Source organism: Pseudorca crassidens, chromosome 7 (genome assembly GCF_039906515.1).
Source record: "Pseudorca crassidens isolate mPseCra1 chromosome 7, mPseCra1.hap1, whole genome shotgun sequence".
NCBI classification, from domain to species: Eukaryota; Metazoa; Chordata; class Mammalia; order Artiodactyla; family Delphinidae; genus Pseudorca; species Pseudorca crassidens.
Window position 1 is genome coordinate 100916337 of NC_090302.1, and position 16139 is coordinate 100932475.

Below are 16139 nucleotides of genomic sequence, written 5' to 3' on the forward strand. Positions count from 1 at the left end.
CAGACTCCGCCTTGGTATCTCTCTCAGGCATCCCCCCCATCCCGGAGCCCCACCGGAGGATGGCGGCAACAGGAGGGAGACCAGAGGTTCACCTGGTGGAGCTGCGCCTCTCAGCCTGGAGGGGCTCCCGTCTCCTCGGCCCCTGCAGAGCTCTTGGCCAGAAAGCCGCCCGCTCCTTCCTCCTCCTCTCCGCTCTGATGCTTGGAGAGGGGGCAGCCCTGGCTGAGGAGAGCAGCTGGCCCCGGCCCTCCAGGGGCTGGCATGCATAGCTGTCTTCACCGCTTCTCTCCTCTCCCTCAGGTCCCAATTAATGGATTCTGACATGGATTATGAAAGGCCAAACGTAGAGACCATCAAGTGCGTGGTAGTGGGGGACAACGCTGTGGGCAAGACCAGGCTCATCTGTGCCCGGGCCTGCAATGCCACCCTCACCCAGTACCAGCTGCTAGCCACCCACGTGCCCACAGTTTGGGCCATCGACCAGTACCGGGTGTGTCAGGAGGTAAGGCTGGGCGTCCGCGCCGCGCCGCGCATCTGGGCTTCTTCCCCAGGGATCACTCCAAACGGGGCCTGTGCCTAGCTCATGGAAGCCCCTTAGGGGTCGGGTGGAGGCAGCTGAAGAGCAAGGAGCCCTGGGAGGGAGGCCTGAGAGGAGTGCCCCCCTCCAGCGGAGGGGTCCTTGGCCCTTTGTGTTTTGCACGGCTGAGCTGGTGCCTGGGGCATAGCATCTTGTGTAATCATAGCCCCCAATAATGGGGAGCCCTGAAGGGGGAAAGGGGTGGTGCTTTGGAGAGATGAGAGCTGGCGGTAGGGAAGAAGCTGCCAGCTAACGATACCAAAAGATCAGAGGCTTGGAAGTGTCCAATTGGCAGGTACAGTTGGGAACAAGGGCAGGCTCCCTGAGAGATCCCGTCCACTGCCGTAACGGTCTGCCCTCTGAGAGTCTCTCACCTCCTGGCCAGCTCTTGTTAGTGAGTCTGCAGAGGTGGCACCTGGATGAAGGTGTTTTAAGGCACACGTTGGGAGGCACTGGCTGTCCCTCCAGCCCCCATGTTGCAGGACCCTCAGGAGTGAGCAGGCATGCAGGGCCTCCAAGAACCGTTGCCCTAGATTCCTGTCCCCCTCCCTGCCCCCACAGGTGCTGGAACGTTCCCGAGACGTGGTAGATGATGTCAGCGTGTCCCTCCGCCTCTGGGACACCTTTGGAGATCACCACAAAGACCGTCGCTTTGCTTATGGGAGGTAGGGAAGGCCCCCGGCTGCCTGCGGGGAGCCAAGTGGATGGCTTTTCCCTGCTTTCCCCGAGGTATGAAGCGCCTCTGTGACCCTGAGCCTGGCAGGAAGGAGTGGAGAAAGCAGCACGGGCAGACCCGTGAGGGGGCGGCAGCCTGGGTGGCTTGCGATCAGGACGCCTGGTTTGAGTCCTACCCTGTTAAGCAGTGGCTCTGGGACTCTGAGCAGTTAGGAGAGCTGTTCTGAGATGAGTTTTCGCAGATGAGATGGTAAAAAGTGGTCATTTCTAACTCACAAGAGAGCTGTGAGGTCAAAACAAGAGTCTTTGGAAGCTCTAAAATGCTAAGTGAGGGGTGCATAAACTAGAGGTTCTATTATACGTTTTGGGAAAGATCGTGTGAGCAGATCCATATGACAGACGTGGGACTGCAGTGTAGGGGGTGCAGGCGGGTGTGTGTGTTCTCCCTCGTTCCAGGGGCAGGTAACCTACCACTAGCTTTCTTTGCCTGTAACCTCACTCTCCCACCGCCAGATCCGATGTGGTGGTTCTGTGCTTCTCCATTGCCAACCCCAACTCCCTGCACCATGTCAAGACCATGTGGTACCCAGAAATCAAACACTTCTGCCCCCGAGCACCTGTCATCTTGGTGGGCTGCCAGCTGGACCTGCGCTACGCCGACCTGGAGGCTGTCAATAGGGCCAGGAGACCCTTGGCTAGGTAGGGGGTGCTGGTGCCTAGGGAGGGGAAGGCGGCAGATGGGGTGTGGGGCGTGTCTCCAGGCTTCCTGCTCAGTCCTGAGGGAATCCACTAAGCCTCACATCTCTCCCTCCATTTGAAGCGAGCTCATGTAGGGAGACAACAAGAGTTCTCATTCTTTCATTCATCCATCCATCCATCCATCCATCTATCCATCCAGCTATCCATCCAGCTATCCATCTGTTACACTGAGTGGGCCATACTGGGCTAAGCATCATGAGGAGAGAAGGAGAGGGAGTGGGTGGGCAAGCATTCCTTTGCATGAAAGGAGCTTATAATCTTGCTGGGAGGTGAACTTGATAGGTGAACATGTTAAAAACCAACGTGGAATGTTGCATGTTAATTGCCAGACAGGTGGTTATCGCTACCACTGTTTTGAGCTGGGGAGGTCACCAGGGCCGGGCATAGATATGGAGGGCTTCCTGGAAGAAGAGGTGATTGGAAGTGAGCCTTGAAGGACTAGTAGGATTTAGCGAGACAGAGGAGAAAGGGAGTGGAAATGAGCAGGGCAGGCATGGGTCTTAGGACACAGATCCTGAGCAGAGACCCTCCAGCCTGGTGAAAAACAGACAGGCTCTGGAGAGCTACCTCTCCCTGCCCCCCACTCTCTACCACCAACATGAATTTGGCTTCCCTTCTTGAACCTGCCAGGCCCATCAAGCCCAATGAGATCCTTCCCCCAGAGAAGGGTCGGGAGGTGGCCAAGGAGCTGGGCATCCCCTACTACGAGACCAGCGTGGTGGCCCAGTTCGGCATCAAGGACGTCTTTGACAACGCCATCCGTGCAGCGCTCATCTCCCGCCGGCACCTGCAGTTCTGGAAGTCCCACCTCCGCAATGTGCAGCGGCCTCTGCTGCAGGCACCCTTCCTGCCCCCCAAGCCGCCTCCCCCCATCATTGTGGTGCCCGACCCCCCCTCCAGCAGCGAGGAGTGCCCCGCCCACCTCCTGGAGGACCCGCTGTGCGCGGACGTCATCCTGGTGCTGCAGGAGCGTGTGCGCATCTTTGCCCACAAGATCTACCTCTCCACTTCCTCCTCCAAGTTCTACGACCTGTTCCTCATGGACCTGAGTGAGGGGGATCTGGGGGGCCCCTCAGGGTCAGGGGGCCCCTGCCCGGAGGACCACCGGGATCACCCTGATCAACACCACCACCATCACCACCACCACCACGGCCGGGACTTCCTGCTTCGGGCAGCCAGCTTTGATGTGTGCGAGAGCGTGGAAGAGAGTGGGGGCTCCGGACCCGCTGGACTCCGGGCTTCAACTAGCGATGGGATCTTACGGGGCAATGGGACAGGGTACCTGCCTGGGAGGGGTCGAGTGCTATCTTCCTGGAGCCGAGCTTTTGTGAGCATCCAGGAAGAGATGGCAGAGGATCCACTGACTTATAAATCCCGGCTGATGGTGGTGGTGAAAATGGACAACTCCATCCAGCCGGGGCCCTTCCGGGCTGTTCTCAAGTACCTGTACACAGGGGAGCTGGACGAGAATGAGCGGGACCTTATGCACATCGCCCACATTGCTGAGCTGCTCGAGGTCTTTGATCTGCGCATGATGGTGGCCAACATTCTCAACAATGAGGCCTTCATGAACCAGGAGATCACCAAGGCCTTCCACGTCCGCCGGACCAACCGGGTTAAGGAGTGCTTGGCAAAAGGCACCTTCTCAGGTATGGAACGTGCTTAGGAGCTGATGTCCAGAAGGCGGGGGAGTTCCCTCCAGGAGCCTTCTGAGGTCCAGGTAGCATTCTAAGTCATCTCAGCTGCTGATGCCCCTGAAGCCCAGCGTCCCCAGCCTGAGAGCGTGGTCACATTGTGCTTCACAGCCTGTGGCTCGGAAGGAAGCAGGTTGTCTGGGCACGCTGTTGACCCTTGGGGTTGGGTGTCCCACGTTCTTTCCCCACGTGCTCACGTGATGCCTCTTCTCTGCCCGGACAGATGTGACCTTCATCCTGGATGACGGCGCCATCAGCGCCCACAAGCCCCTGTTGATCTCCAGCTGTGACTGGATGGCTGCCATGTTTGGGGGGCCATTTGTGGAGAGTTCCACCAGGGAGGTAAGGCTAGGATGGGAACGGTTGGGAAAGAGAGGGACTTACTCCCTTCCCATCTGAGGCATCTGTCACTTAATGGTACTTTCCTCAGCCTTGACTGTGTGCACGTCACTGAGTGATGGGCCCGAGAGAAGTTTATGAGATGGTTCCCACAGCCAAGGACTTTCCAGTCTACCAGGCTAGGGAAATACGGTAACATCTTAACTCTACAGTTGAGAAGACACTTTCGATTCGTTGTCTTATATTGTCTCACACGAGACTCTTATAGCGTAGCCTTCCACTTTGCGTGTAAGGAAAGTGAGGACCTGAGAAGTTAAGCGACTCATGCAAAGCTCTGTAAGTAGAAAGGAGAGGGTAGGACTTGAACTCAAGACTTCTGATTCCTTGGCTGTATACATTGTACCTTGCTTTCTCCCGGACGCACGTGAAATAACTAGAAAAATATTCAGTCTGTCCCAAACTGAATCCATCACTGTTTTTAAATGTAGGTTTTATTATAATTGAGGTATGGTGACGCCAACAGATCAGGAAAAAACTACCATTAAAAAGATAGGTTGTTATACTCACAGATCTCAATGGGAGGGGCACACACAGCGTCTGGGGACATGCAGGGAAGCACCAGGTTGGGTCATGCGGCAGAGGGAGTAAGGGGGACTGTGGGCAGGAGCCTTTATTGTCTCTTCCCTGGGAAGGAAGAGGTGAAGCAGGGTAAACAGGCTTAGGGTTGGCTAGTTTGAATAATTTCATCAGGCTCTGGGGCATAGGGGCCGTCCTGAGTCATCTGGTACCTGGCCCTGGGGTACTTAGGGCAGGGGGAGAGTGGCCTGGAGTGTGAGAGCAGATGAAGATGACACCTGGGGGTGTGGGCTCTGGATTGTTTGGTTTGCATATGAAAGGCATGATCTCAGGTGAGGCCTTCATTATCTCTAGGAAGTCCCTCTAGGGTCAGCAAGGCCCCCAAACTGCAAAGCATCAGAATACAGAAACTAGAAAGAAACACTTCATGCCATCACCCTTCCCTTAATCAGGGCCACTCCAACCCCCTGTTCTCACTGATACCGCTGCTTTCTTGGGCACCTAGACTGGAAACACAGAGTTGGAAGGCGCCTATCAGTGTGTCCTTAGAAGTATCCTCTTCAGTCTGTTCTCTCAAGTCTGTTCTCACCTTTCCACTCTCCCAGCCAAGCCGAGCAGCCCAGGCCGTGGCCCTGTTCTCCATCTTCTCTGAACTCCTGCAACATTGACTGTCCGTCACTCAGCCTTGCAATTAACAAGGTCCTTCTTTGTGCAGTGACTTCAAGTTCTGAGGGTCCACACCCCGTTTCCCCAGCTGGTTTGTGGTTTCTCTTGAGTGTAGGGACTAGGTCTTTTACTTCTGCTGAGTACTCTCCTCAGCTCTGGTCCCTTAGTCAGTGCTCAGCAAACACTTGAATGAAAAGCTAGACGAAGAACAGTGCAGCAGAGCGTCCTATGATACAGAGTAGGGATTTCCTAAAATTTCTGGGAAGGACGTCTTTCCGGCAGGCGAAGTGGAGGGGTTCAGATTTGAGTTGTCTGTGCTCCTTGAAGCGTGAGTTGGGTTGGGATGTGCAAAAGTGTGAGGCTGGGGACTCTCCAAAGCCGCGGGGCCCACCACTACCACAGAAGCAGCTGTAAAGCTCCAGCGGATCCCCAGTGTAGCCTGGAGAGGCCGGCGTCTGATGAGAAAGCAGTTTTTGTGTTGGTTCTGCTCTGAAGAGATCCCAGAGGCCCAGAACAGCAGCTTCAAGCAGACCGGAGACACCAGCTGATGTCTGCTTTGCTCATTCGCATCCCACTTGCACTGCTCCCTGAAGGGCTGGGAGGGGCTGGTGCAGGGGACCAGAAGGACTCCTTCACACACCCTCCAAGCCGGAAGGATGCTAGCAAGAGTCCAGGTCCTTTTAAAAGCTGTTGGAGGGCTTCCCTGGTGGCGCAGTGGTTGAGAGTCCGCCTGCCGATGCAGGGGACACGGGTTCATGCCCCGGTCCGGGAAGATCCCACGTGCCGCGGAGCGGCTGGGCCCGTGAGCCATGGCCGCTGAGCCTGCGCGTCCGGAGCCTGTGCTCTGCAACGGGAGAGGCCACAGCAGTGAGAGGCCCGCGTACCGCCAAAAAAAAAAAAAAAAAAAGCTGTTGGAGCCCTGCTCATAGGTGCTCAGCAGCTGGGCTCAGCACAGGCTGTTGCTGTGGGAGACCAGCCTTTGGGGAAGGGGGGTTCTGAGCAGGTCCAGGGGCCACGAAGGGGTGGCTGCCTGTTTGGAGTAGCCCAGCTAGGTGGGCCAGAGTCTTCTGAGTTCCTCAGAACTGAGTTACTCTTTCCCTAAAGCTGGACCTCACCGCAGCCTGCTCTATTCCTTCCCACCCGCAGGTGGTGTTTCCTTACACGAGCAAGAGCTGCATGAGGGCCGTGCTGGAATACCTGTACACCGGCATGTTCACCTCCAGCCCCGACCTGGACGACATGAAGCTTATCATCCTGGCCAACCGCCTCTGCCTGCCACACTTGGTCGCCCTCACAGGTAACTAAGCTCCGGGGCCTCCCGGGAGGAGGAGTCGGGGACCCCCAGGAGTCGTGATTGCTTCTCTCACCTGTCTCCTCCTAGGGGACAGGCCACGAGCACCCAGGGAATACGTTTACATAAAGTGAAATACGTCGGTGCGTACTGGGGTTTGGGTGAGGACACGGATGTAAAGAAACATGTGAAAGGGGCGCTCGGTGGGATCACCTTGTAGGCTCTCTCCAGAGGGCATCTTGGCCCAGCAAAGTGGTCTCCAGCAGACGCCAGGGCCTGCTGTTCTTATTAGCTTGGCCGCACTCATGCAAGCTTAAGAAGTCAAAAAGAAAAGAACACGTTCCTCATCTCTCCCCTTCCTCCTTCCTTTCTTTTTCCTTCTCCTTCTTCTCCTTTCCCTCTTCCTCCTTCTTCTCTTCCACCTTCACTTTCCCTTTCTTCTTCTAGAAATAAGACAGCAAACATTGACCTGCCGCTCCTAATTCCTTGATTCCTTGTAGATCCTGAGAGCTCGAGCTCAGCTTTCAGGATGGACCAACCTCAGAGATGGGTTGGAGCAGGGACTGAGGCAGGAGGGAGACCAAGGTGCAGGAGCTCGGGGTCCAAGGGCTGGAGGAGAAATGCCGCCATCCCGGTCAGGGGTGTCTGGGGTCTGCTGATGTTGGAGTCGACATTTGCTTTGCGTTGGTGTCGGCATTGCTACCTGTACTGGTGTTGATGTCGAGGTTAGTATTCTTGGGCGGGTCAGGGGGCAGAGAGCAGGGCCTCAGATACTGAGTTGAGGTTCAGGGAAGGACCCGGTGTCAGAGCTGCTGGGGCCCTGGGCAGATGATCAAGGCTGGGACTGAGCTATGAGGGAAGCGGTGATCCCATGATGAGAAATGAGTTGGAAGGTGGGACGTGGTCCCAGGAAGAAGGGAGAAATCATTGATCAGAACCAAATGTGAAGAGCTGAGCCTTACCATTCAGGAGCTCAACTCCCTCTGCAGAGCGAGTCCAGGGGACACCAAGGGCTTCAGGGCAGGGAGCGAGAGACAGGCTTCTAAAGCTTACAACTGCAGAATTCCCTGGCGGGCCAGTGGTTGGTTAGGACTCCGCACTTCCACTGCAGGGGGGCACGGGTTCGATCCCTGGTTGGGGAACTAAGATCCTGCATGCCACACAGTGTGGCCTGGAAATAAATAAATACATAAATAAATAATAAAGGTCAGAGCTGCAACAATATGTCATCCATGGTCATCCATGAAAAAGTGCTGTGGCCTTCCCAGAGCACAGAAAACTGTCCAAACTCTTAGACCGAGTAATTCAACGTTTGAAAGGCTATCGACAAAGAAATGACCCACATGAAAAAAAACGTATAAAGGTGTTTAAGTTTGTTTCATCATGGCAGGCGATCAGATACAAGTCAAATAGACACCATTGGTTAAGCACACATGGGTAATTTTCACAAGGTAGCGATGAAAAATGTTAATCACTGCTGCGTGGAAAGGCTTATAGAGAATAACACTGAATGACTTTTCCAGTGAAATGCGCCATACGTGCAAGAAACATATTTAAAAAATGCGTTGTGTATGTACCTTGTCAGTGGAAAATGCCAAGTATGGTGTAGTAAGTGGTGCTTTGTGTTTAGTGATATATGCTTCCTATGAAGTTATTAATTCAAGCTTAAAATTTTTTTTAACATTTATTTATTTATTTGGTTGCACTGGGTCTTAGTTGTAACAGGTGGGCTCCTTAGTTATGGCACGTGGGCACCTTCGTTGCGGCTTGCCGGCTCCTTAGTTGTGGCTTAGCAGTGGCATGTGAACTCTTAGCTGCAGCATGCGTGTGGAATCTAGTTCTCTGACCAGGGATCGAACCCGGGCCCCCTGCATTGGGAGCGTGGAGTCTTAACCACTGCACCACCAGGGAAGTCCCAAGCTTAAATTTTTTTTAATGTTAAATATAACACAAATACACATAATATATGGTCAGCTTAGTGAAGTATTACAAAGCAAAGGGACCCTTGCCGGCCATACCAGAAGCCCTTCACCTGTCCCTCCCAACCACAGGCCCTTCCCCCGTCCCCAGGAGGAACCACTCTGCCTATTATTCTTTTTTATGGCCTCACTTCCTTACACTTCCTCATAGTTTTATCATCCAAATGTGCATCCTTCAACACTATAGCATGATTTTATTTTTTATATATCCTTTAAGTTTTTTCTTTTTTAATCTCTAAGTACCTTGTCCATGAAAAAAACTTTCCCTTGCAATTTGTTGGAAAAACCCCACTGATCTAGGAAATCTAGATTTTTTTTACTGATTGCGTTTCTATAGTACACCATCTTTCCTGTAAACTGGCCATTGGATCTAGAGGCTAGATCGGATTCACATTCAGTTTTCTTTCGGTAAGGCTACTTCATACATTGTTTCTCTTTTTCATCAAGAAGCATAGACTGTCTGCTTTTCTGTCTCTTTGTGACGTTAGCAACCATTGAATGTCATTGCCTGGATCCATTAATTTATTAGGTGTCGTGAAATGGTAATATTCCAATTCAGTCATTTTTTTCTTTATCTGTTGGAACACTTCTAAAAAGAGAGAACCTTGCCCTCACCTACTGTTCATTTACCCAGTGGTATAGTTCATGTAGAGCAGGCAGGTGAATGCTTGATTCTTTTATTTACCAGTTTTCAAGATACATTTGTTTTCCTATCATCCTTTGAGAGTGACCAATTAGTTTCTTCTTATTAAGTATGCTTATGAACTCTCAGATTTGAACCTACTCAGTTGGTTTCAAATAACTGCAGTTAGCTTTATGGAAGCTCAAATACCCTACTGCTCCCTTAGCCTGTAGGAGTCTCTTCAAGTTGGCTGCAGAGTCTCTGAGCTTTCTGCTTATCAGGAATGACAAGATGTTCCAGGTTCCTCTTGTACATTTCCTGCCCCAGACCTGGAATCAGCCATTTCTCTAAGAAGTCCTGGTTTCTTGTAGCTGGAAATGGGATTTCAAGGCTGCAATCTGTGCATTAGAGATGCTTTTGCTATTGGGATGGCTCTTGTTTCTAGGTCTTTTCCGTGGACTGAGCTGGGAAATATATTTTTAAAGATAAAATACTTTATGAGTTTATAGCGATACAGTTAAAATTCAGGACTAAGAGTGTTTACTTCTTCCATAGAAACGTTTTAACATGAAATGCAAGGTCAGTACACAATTTGTTACAAAATTTAAATCAATACGAACAACTTGGTTTAATCCTTAGTTCTAATTCATAGTTCTCAGCAAACCTGAGGTTTGATACCCTCTCCCATCAGTTTCAGTGGCTGCTCTGGGGGGCGGGGGCTTTCACCCCACCCATGTAACTACTTGGTGCAACGTACGTAGCTTGAAAAACCCTTTTAGGTGATTCTGATCTCCTTCACTTCCCACCTCCACTCCACCTGGAAAGTCTTGCTCTAATCCCAGTTTCCTCACTGGTAGCAGCAGACTTATATCTCCTGGCTTGTTGGGACTCACCCCTTTGCCCTGCGATGGGCCCCTGCCAGGGGGGATAAGCAAGTGCCTGTCCACTCCTGTGGTCCTTCAGCCCATTCCTGGCTGTGTGTGTGTCACAGAGCAATACACAGTGACCGGGCTGATGGAAGCGACTCAGATGATGGTGGACATCGATGGGGACGTCCTTGTGTTCCTGGAACTGGCTCAGGTAGGATGGCAGGGGAAGGAATCCCTCCAACATTCTCAGCTTTGGGCTCTGCCTGCCCATTTGGCAGCGAATGGAGAGGGGCTGGGAGGTGGTGGGTAGGAAGGGAACCCACTGTCAGACTTGGTTCCCTGAGTGGGCAGAGCCCATCTCATCCTCCAGGCCAGAGGATGCACCCTACCCCGCCAAGAGGAGAGGCTGGCCATGGTGGGGGGAAGGGACAGAGACTTCAGGAAACGGGGAGGGAAGCCCGGAATCATGTACAGACGTGGCTGCTGCCTGCTGAGGTCATTTAAGGCACACTGAGGACTCTCCCTCTAAAATGAACTTCCCACCTCCATTTTCCCAAACAGGCAAGCAAAATCTCCCACACTGGCCCTCCGGGTGCCAGAAATTCTACCAGTAAAGATTAGTTTACGAAGTTAAAGCATGGCAGACACACCTGGGAAGTCAGTTTTCTAAGCCTGGTCGTCAGCACCTTAGTGCAGGCTGCTTCGGTCCCTGACAGCAGAGAGGACGAGGGGTCATATCTGAGGAGGGCAGACACAGCAGGATGCCGCCACATAGGAATGTGGATTTCTGGGGCTGCCGGGGACAGGTCGGAGGTGAGGTGGTGGTCGTGACAGTGCCAAGGAGCAAATCCAGCGTCATTCCCTTGTGGTCTTGTGTGGCCTTGCCTCTCGAGGTACCTCTCGAGTCTTTATGACTTCAGGGCCTTTGCCCACCTGTGCCAAAGCTTTGGCTCTGAAGGCAGCTGTAGATGTCTGTGTGCAGACCCCGCCCCTGGGGTCCCAGCACAGATGCGTTCCCGTCTGTTCCCAGTTCCACTGCGCGTATCAGTTGGCTGACTGGTGTCTCCACCACATCTGCACCAACTACAACAACGTGTGTCGCAAGTTCCCACGAGACATGAAGGCCATGTCCCCAGGTGAGCGCCCCCGGCTGCACCTGTGCTCCTCCGTCTGCTTGGGTCCAAATCTCTGCCCTGACCCCAGGGCACCCGGAGACTGCCAAAGACCCTTGGGCCTAACTTGACCTTGTGGGTGGGGAGCAGCCTGCAGAGGTGCATCCGGCCAGGCAGAGGGGGGCCCGGGAAGAGTGCTGGCGTGGAGGGCAGGGCTCCCTTGGGGACCTTGGGCAACTCACTTCGCCCCTCTGGGCTTCTGTTCCTCCTAAGTACAGTCAGACTAGAGTTGGTATTTTTCAGACCTTTTGGCAGCAGACTCCACAGTAAGCAGTACATTTTACCTTGTGACCCCAGTACACATATAGAAAAATACCTCAATTGTTTTTAATGCTACTCATGACCCATGACATTAATTTCATAACCTAGGAATGGGCACAAGTCCCAGCCTGGGCAGCACAGGTCTGGGTATCCTCTGGGATCCCTGCAGCTTGACCTCTGCTTAATTGACGTCTCAGGTCCTGGGGCCCACAGGAAGCGCATAGGCTCCAGGGAGAGGTGTCGCTGGCCTCCCCGAGTTCCTGCCGCTCCATCTTGAGGTCTTCGCTGGGCGCCCTCCACTCTGCTGTGACCCCCTCCCCGCTGGCAGCTTCTCGCTGTACGCCGCCAGTTCTCCCACCCCCATTCTCTCCTCTTCACCCTTCTAGCATTTTCTTTCTAAAGCACAGCTCCAATCGCATCACTCCCCCGGTTCCAAACTCCCGTGGTGCTCCCCCGGCCTTCCAGAATAGGTCCAAACCCCTCAGTCCAGCCTTCCCTCCCGTCTGACCTCCTGCAACACCCCCATCCCCACTTGCCTTGGAAACCTCAGCTCTGCCAGCCACCTCTGCTGTCACCCCAGCCAAGCCGCGCATCTTCTTGCCGACAGCTTTGCTTGCCCTTTCTCCCCCATACTTTGCCTCAGCCTGCTTTATTCTCAGCACACACTAAAGCCCTGTGTAGATCTTCCCTCTGTCTTTGAAGAATAGCACAAGTGGGAACGCCTTTCCCCGGCACGTACCGTCAGCCCCACTCCCTGGGCACCTGACTCTCTTTAGGGGGCCCTGTGAAGGGATGTGGTCCTTGCAGGACCGAAGGCCGTCTGCGGGTCCCGTGGCAGCAGGGCAGGGGTGGGAGTCCCTCTTGCCCCTTCTCCTGACATCCTCCTCATCAAACCCTACTGCGTTCTGCTCCAGAAAACCAGGAGTATTTTGAGAAGCACCGGTGGCCGCCTGTCTGGTACCTGAAGGAGGAAGACCACTACCAGCGGGCCCGGAAGGAGCGTCAGAAGGAGGACTATCTCCACCTGAGACGGCAGCCCAAGCGGCGCTGGCTGTTCTGGAACAGCCCTTCCTCGCCGGCCTCTTCAGCCACCTCCTCGTCCACCCCATCTTCCTCCTCGGCTGTGGTCTGAGATGCTGCCACCCTCTTCTGACCCCGCTGCTGTTGCCCCCACTTGTTCTTGCCCCTCTGCTCTTCTGCATCGCCCCCTCCACCTTCCAGGGACAAAGGACTCACATAACCGGGACCCTACGGGGAGGAGCTGCTCTCACCAGCCAGCATAGCTCAGCAGAGAGAGGAAGGAGCCGGGCCTCGTGGGTCGGAACAGGCGCCCGGGGAGAGGTCCCGATTCCACAGCAGGGCAGGAGACGGCTCCTGGGAGGTGGGGTGCGGGGAAAGGGCTGAGGGCTGTGGCCTCTGGTCTCTGGGTTGGAGAGCCCTAGAATCAAAGGGAAACTCTCCCAGCCGTGAGGCCGTGTGTCTTGGTCTGCGGAGGCAGCCTCCTCCCCGTGAGCGGCCGTGAGCAGGCAGGGTCCTACCTCTGTTGATCGTGTGTTTGCATCAGTGGACTTAGAGGGTTGCAAATGTTTTGTGGGCATTTGCACGTGGAACCTACTCAAATCCTCACTGGAGAAGTCAGGGTAGAAATTAAGCCTTCAGAACCCAACTCAAGGTTTCCACCCCTGGGGTGCGGCTGCCAGAGGCCGCAAGTGGAAGGCTGGCCCTCTGCCAGCATCCCTCCCAGGGCTGTGGGCATCCAGGCCCGAGAAGGGCGGCAGAGGTTGCTCAGAGCTGCAGGCCTAGAAGCAGCGCCTCTTGGTGCAGTGAGAAACTTCTTTCTCCCCCCTCCTTCACCGCTCAGATTTGGAGATGGAAACGAAAGGAAACAGCTGGAACAGGGGGAGAGAAGGAAGGGAGTGATGGGGGCCTGGGTACAGCAATCCCATGCTCCTTTGGGCTCCTCCCCCTGCCTCTGGTTAGCACGGCTTCTCGTGGGGTAAATTTAGCAAAAAACCCCAAACAACAATGAACAGAATCACCACCAACAAAAACGTTGTCGCCTCTATCCCCTCAAAGGAAGAAAGACAGAAAAAGTCCCTGTATGGCTTCCATTTCTATAAAGCCAAACAGGGTTCCCCATGTGGATGAGGCAACGGTTGAGACAGTAGAATTGACTCCAGTGCTTTTCAGGAAAGCAGTGTCACCGGCTGTGACCGAGGACGCTCCGGCCCTGCTGGTTGACCCTGGGCAGCACGTTGCATGCCCTCAGCATGCTGGGGATGAGGTTTCGGGGGTGGGGAGGGTGGGCCCAGGAATCTCTGTGGCATCGGAGCCATGCGTTCGCCCATCATGAGAATCAGGCTATCCTCACCTTCATCAGGTAACTCCATAACATATGAATGTGTTGGAGGGATGGGGTGTGGTAGGGGTCAAAGGTCAGGAGAAAGGCACTGACATGGAGAATAGGAGGCCCTGTAATGAAGGATCATAGCACATGGCCTCACTCAGTGCTGGCTCGTGATAAAAGGGAAGGAGAAAAAATGGAATTGAACAGGAGCGAAGCCAAGGTCAGTCCAGAGAAGAGGAGGGAGGAGACTGGAGGATTAAGACAGTAGCTTTGGGGAAAAGCTGGGTCGCAACTGACCTTCTCCACGTTTTCTAATCCTGATTCGTATTTCACTCCCCACACCCTTTGTAGATTTAGAAGACGGAGTCCCTCTGATGAAGGTGGAGCCAGAGAGACTGAGCTCCTGGCCTCAGAGCTCAGGAGTCACCTCGTCTAAGAAAGTTGCTTTAGGAAGAGGAACTGGTTTTCGGTCCCAGGGCCCTAGGTGGGCTCCACCACCAAGAGGCTGGCTTTAGGTCTGGGATAGAGCAAACCCAGAAACAATGGAAACTCTGCATCAGTTTTTTGGTGCCAAGACCTAGGGATTTGAAATTAAGTCCTCGTCAAGAGAAGGAGCAGGTCAAGTGGCAGGTCAAGCGGGTCTAGAGTGACTGTGCCCCGTGTTGTCGGAGCCCCAGACTTGGAGGCCATGGCTGCCTCCCCTCCAAGTCCTTCTCCGGGTGGCGGGCTGGGAAAGCAGACGTGTGCTGCCCTCTAGTGGCCGGTTAGCTCCTTGCCGCTGAGCTCGGGGCGAGCCTGAGGAGCAGTGGGCGGGGCAGAAGGGGAGCCTCCAAGGTGGGGGGTGCAGCTCTGCCCCCAGCACCTTCACTGTGGGGGGGGGAACAGAGGAGGGGCCGGGGGGCCTCCCGGGAACTCTAGGTGGGTGGGAGAGCCAGGGCCTGAGGTCCAATGGCAAGGGAATTGGGGCTCCAAGAGGTTGCAGGGCTGAGCCACTGGGCCCACTGATGAGGATGCAGAAAGGCCAGCGGGGAGAGAAAGGGAAGGTGGCCCGGGAGTTGCAGGAGGCCCCCAGGTGAGGGGTCACAGAATGACCCCAGCAAGCAGGGCCCCACCCCCCCCCCCTTCCCACCAGCTCTGTCAGAGCCAGTCTGCACCTCTAGGGAGCCCAACAGGCCCAGGTGTGGCCCAGAGACATCACCTGCGGAGGCTGTGGGGAAGCTGGGCCAGGCTGGGGTCCCTCCCCCAGGGGAAGGGCAGGGAGGAGGGGCTGGATTCCAGTCCCCCAGGAACCTGGCGCCCGGAAATCCAGAGTCAGAGCAGGAGACGCCCATGCAGGGCGAGCTTGAGCCCGAGGCATAAAAGGGAGAAGGATGGAGCGGGTCACACAGCAAGAACACACACCCCTGCACCCGGGTCACTCAGCACTGCTCCAGAGAACAGTAGGATGGGGGAGAACACACACACACACACACGCCTCTTTTTATATAAAATTGCATATTTAATTTGGTCATGAATTCATAAACACATGAATATTTTGTACCTAATGGCCTTTCTTGTATTGTTTGATATTTCCAACAAACTCTTCTAACGTGGGAACTTCCAATGGAGAGGAGCATGAAAAGATACCCAACCACTAATGAAACACTTATTAAGTGCCTATCGTGGGTCAGGTGCTATTTGGACTGGATATAAAACAAAAAAGACAACTTCATGCTCTCATTCAGCTTACCTTAAATAAATAAACATGACAAACACTGACAAGGCTAATACTTTAGACGAGCACTTAAGGAAGTCCTCCAAGAAAGGAACAAGTGAGGTGAAACATGATTGGCAATAATTCATTTATTTCTCCCTCTGAAGATGAATGCAGAGTGTCCACAGATGCAACAGCAAAGGCAGGAAACGCCGGACTTCCAGGGAAGGGAGGGGCAGCAAAGTGTGACCTCTGGAAGGAACAGGGAAAGGGCTGCAGCACCAAGGCCACCGAGGTAGGACCCCTACCAAACTCCACGAGAACACCATGCCCTGAACATATCTAAATACTCAGCCAATTCTGGTTTGGGCCCAGCCATACCACTCTTGGACACACAAAGTTCTGAGATGTGGAAAAGACCAAAAACTTGAGAATGACTACTTCCATAACATTATCTTGCCACGACTGGAATACTACAGAGATAGGTGGGGTGGAAGGAGGGCTGAAGTGGTTACAAAATATTTTTAAAAGTAAGAGAAAGTGGTCTACTATCCCTCAGCTGAGTGTGCTGCCATGCATATTCCTTATTTAGGCAGAGCAGTCAAGTGAGGAAACCTCC

The 16139-nt window shown here is 53.9% G+C and overlaps 1 protein-coding gene across 1 annotated transcript; it reads left to right on the top strand.

The window, feature by feature from the left end:
• The first annotated feature begins 300 nt into the window (after positions 1-300).
• Positions 301-15538, top strand: RHOBTB2 (Rho related BTB domain containing 2). Its single transcript, XM_067745152.1, has 9 exons — positions 301-502; positions 1139-1242; positions 1766-1951; positions 2642-3660; positions 3929-4047; positions 6433-6583; positions 10170-10258; positions 11078-11183; positions 12395-15538. The coding sequence occupies exons 1-9, from the start codon at positions 311-313 to the stop codon at positions 12610-12612; spliced, it is 2184 nt and encodes a 727-aa protein (XP_067601253.1). The 5' UTR covers positions 301-310; the 3' UTR covers positions 12613-15538.
• The last annotated feature ends 601 nt before the right edge of the window (positions 15539-16139 follow it).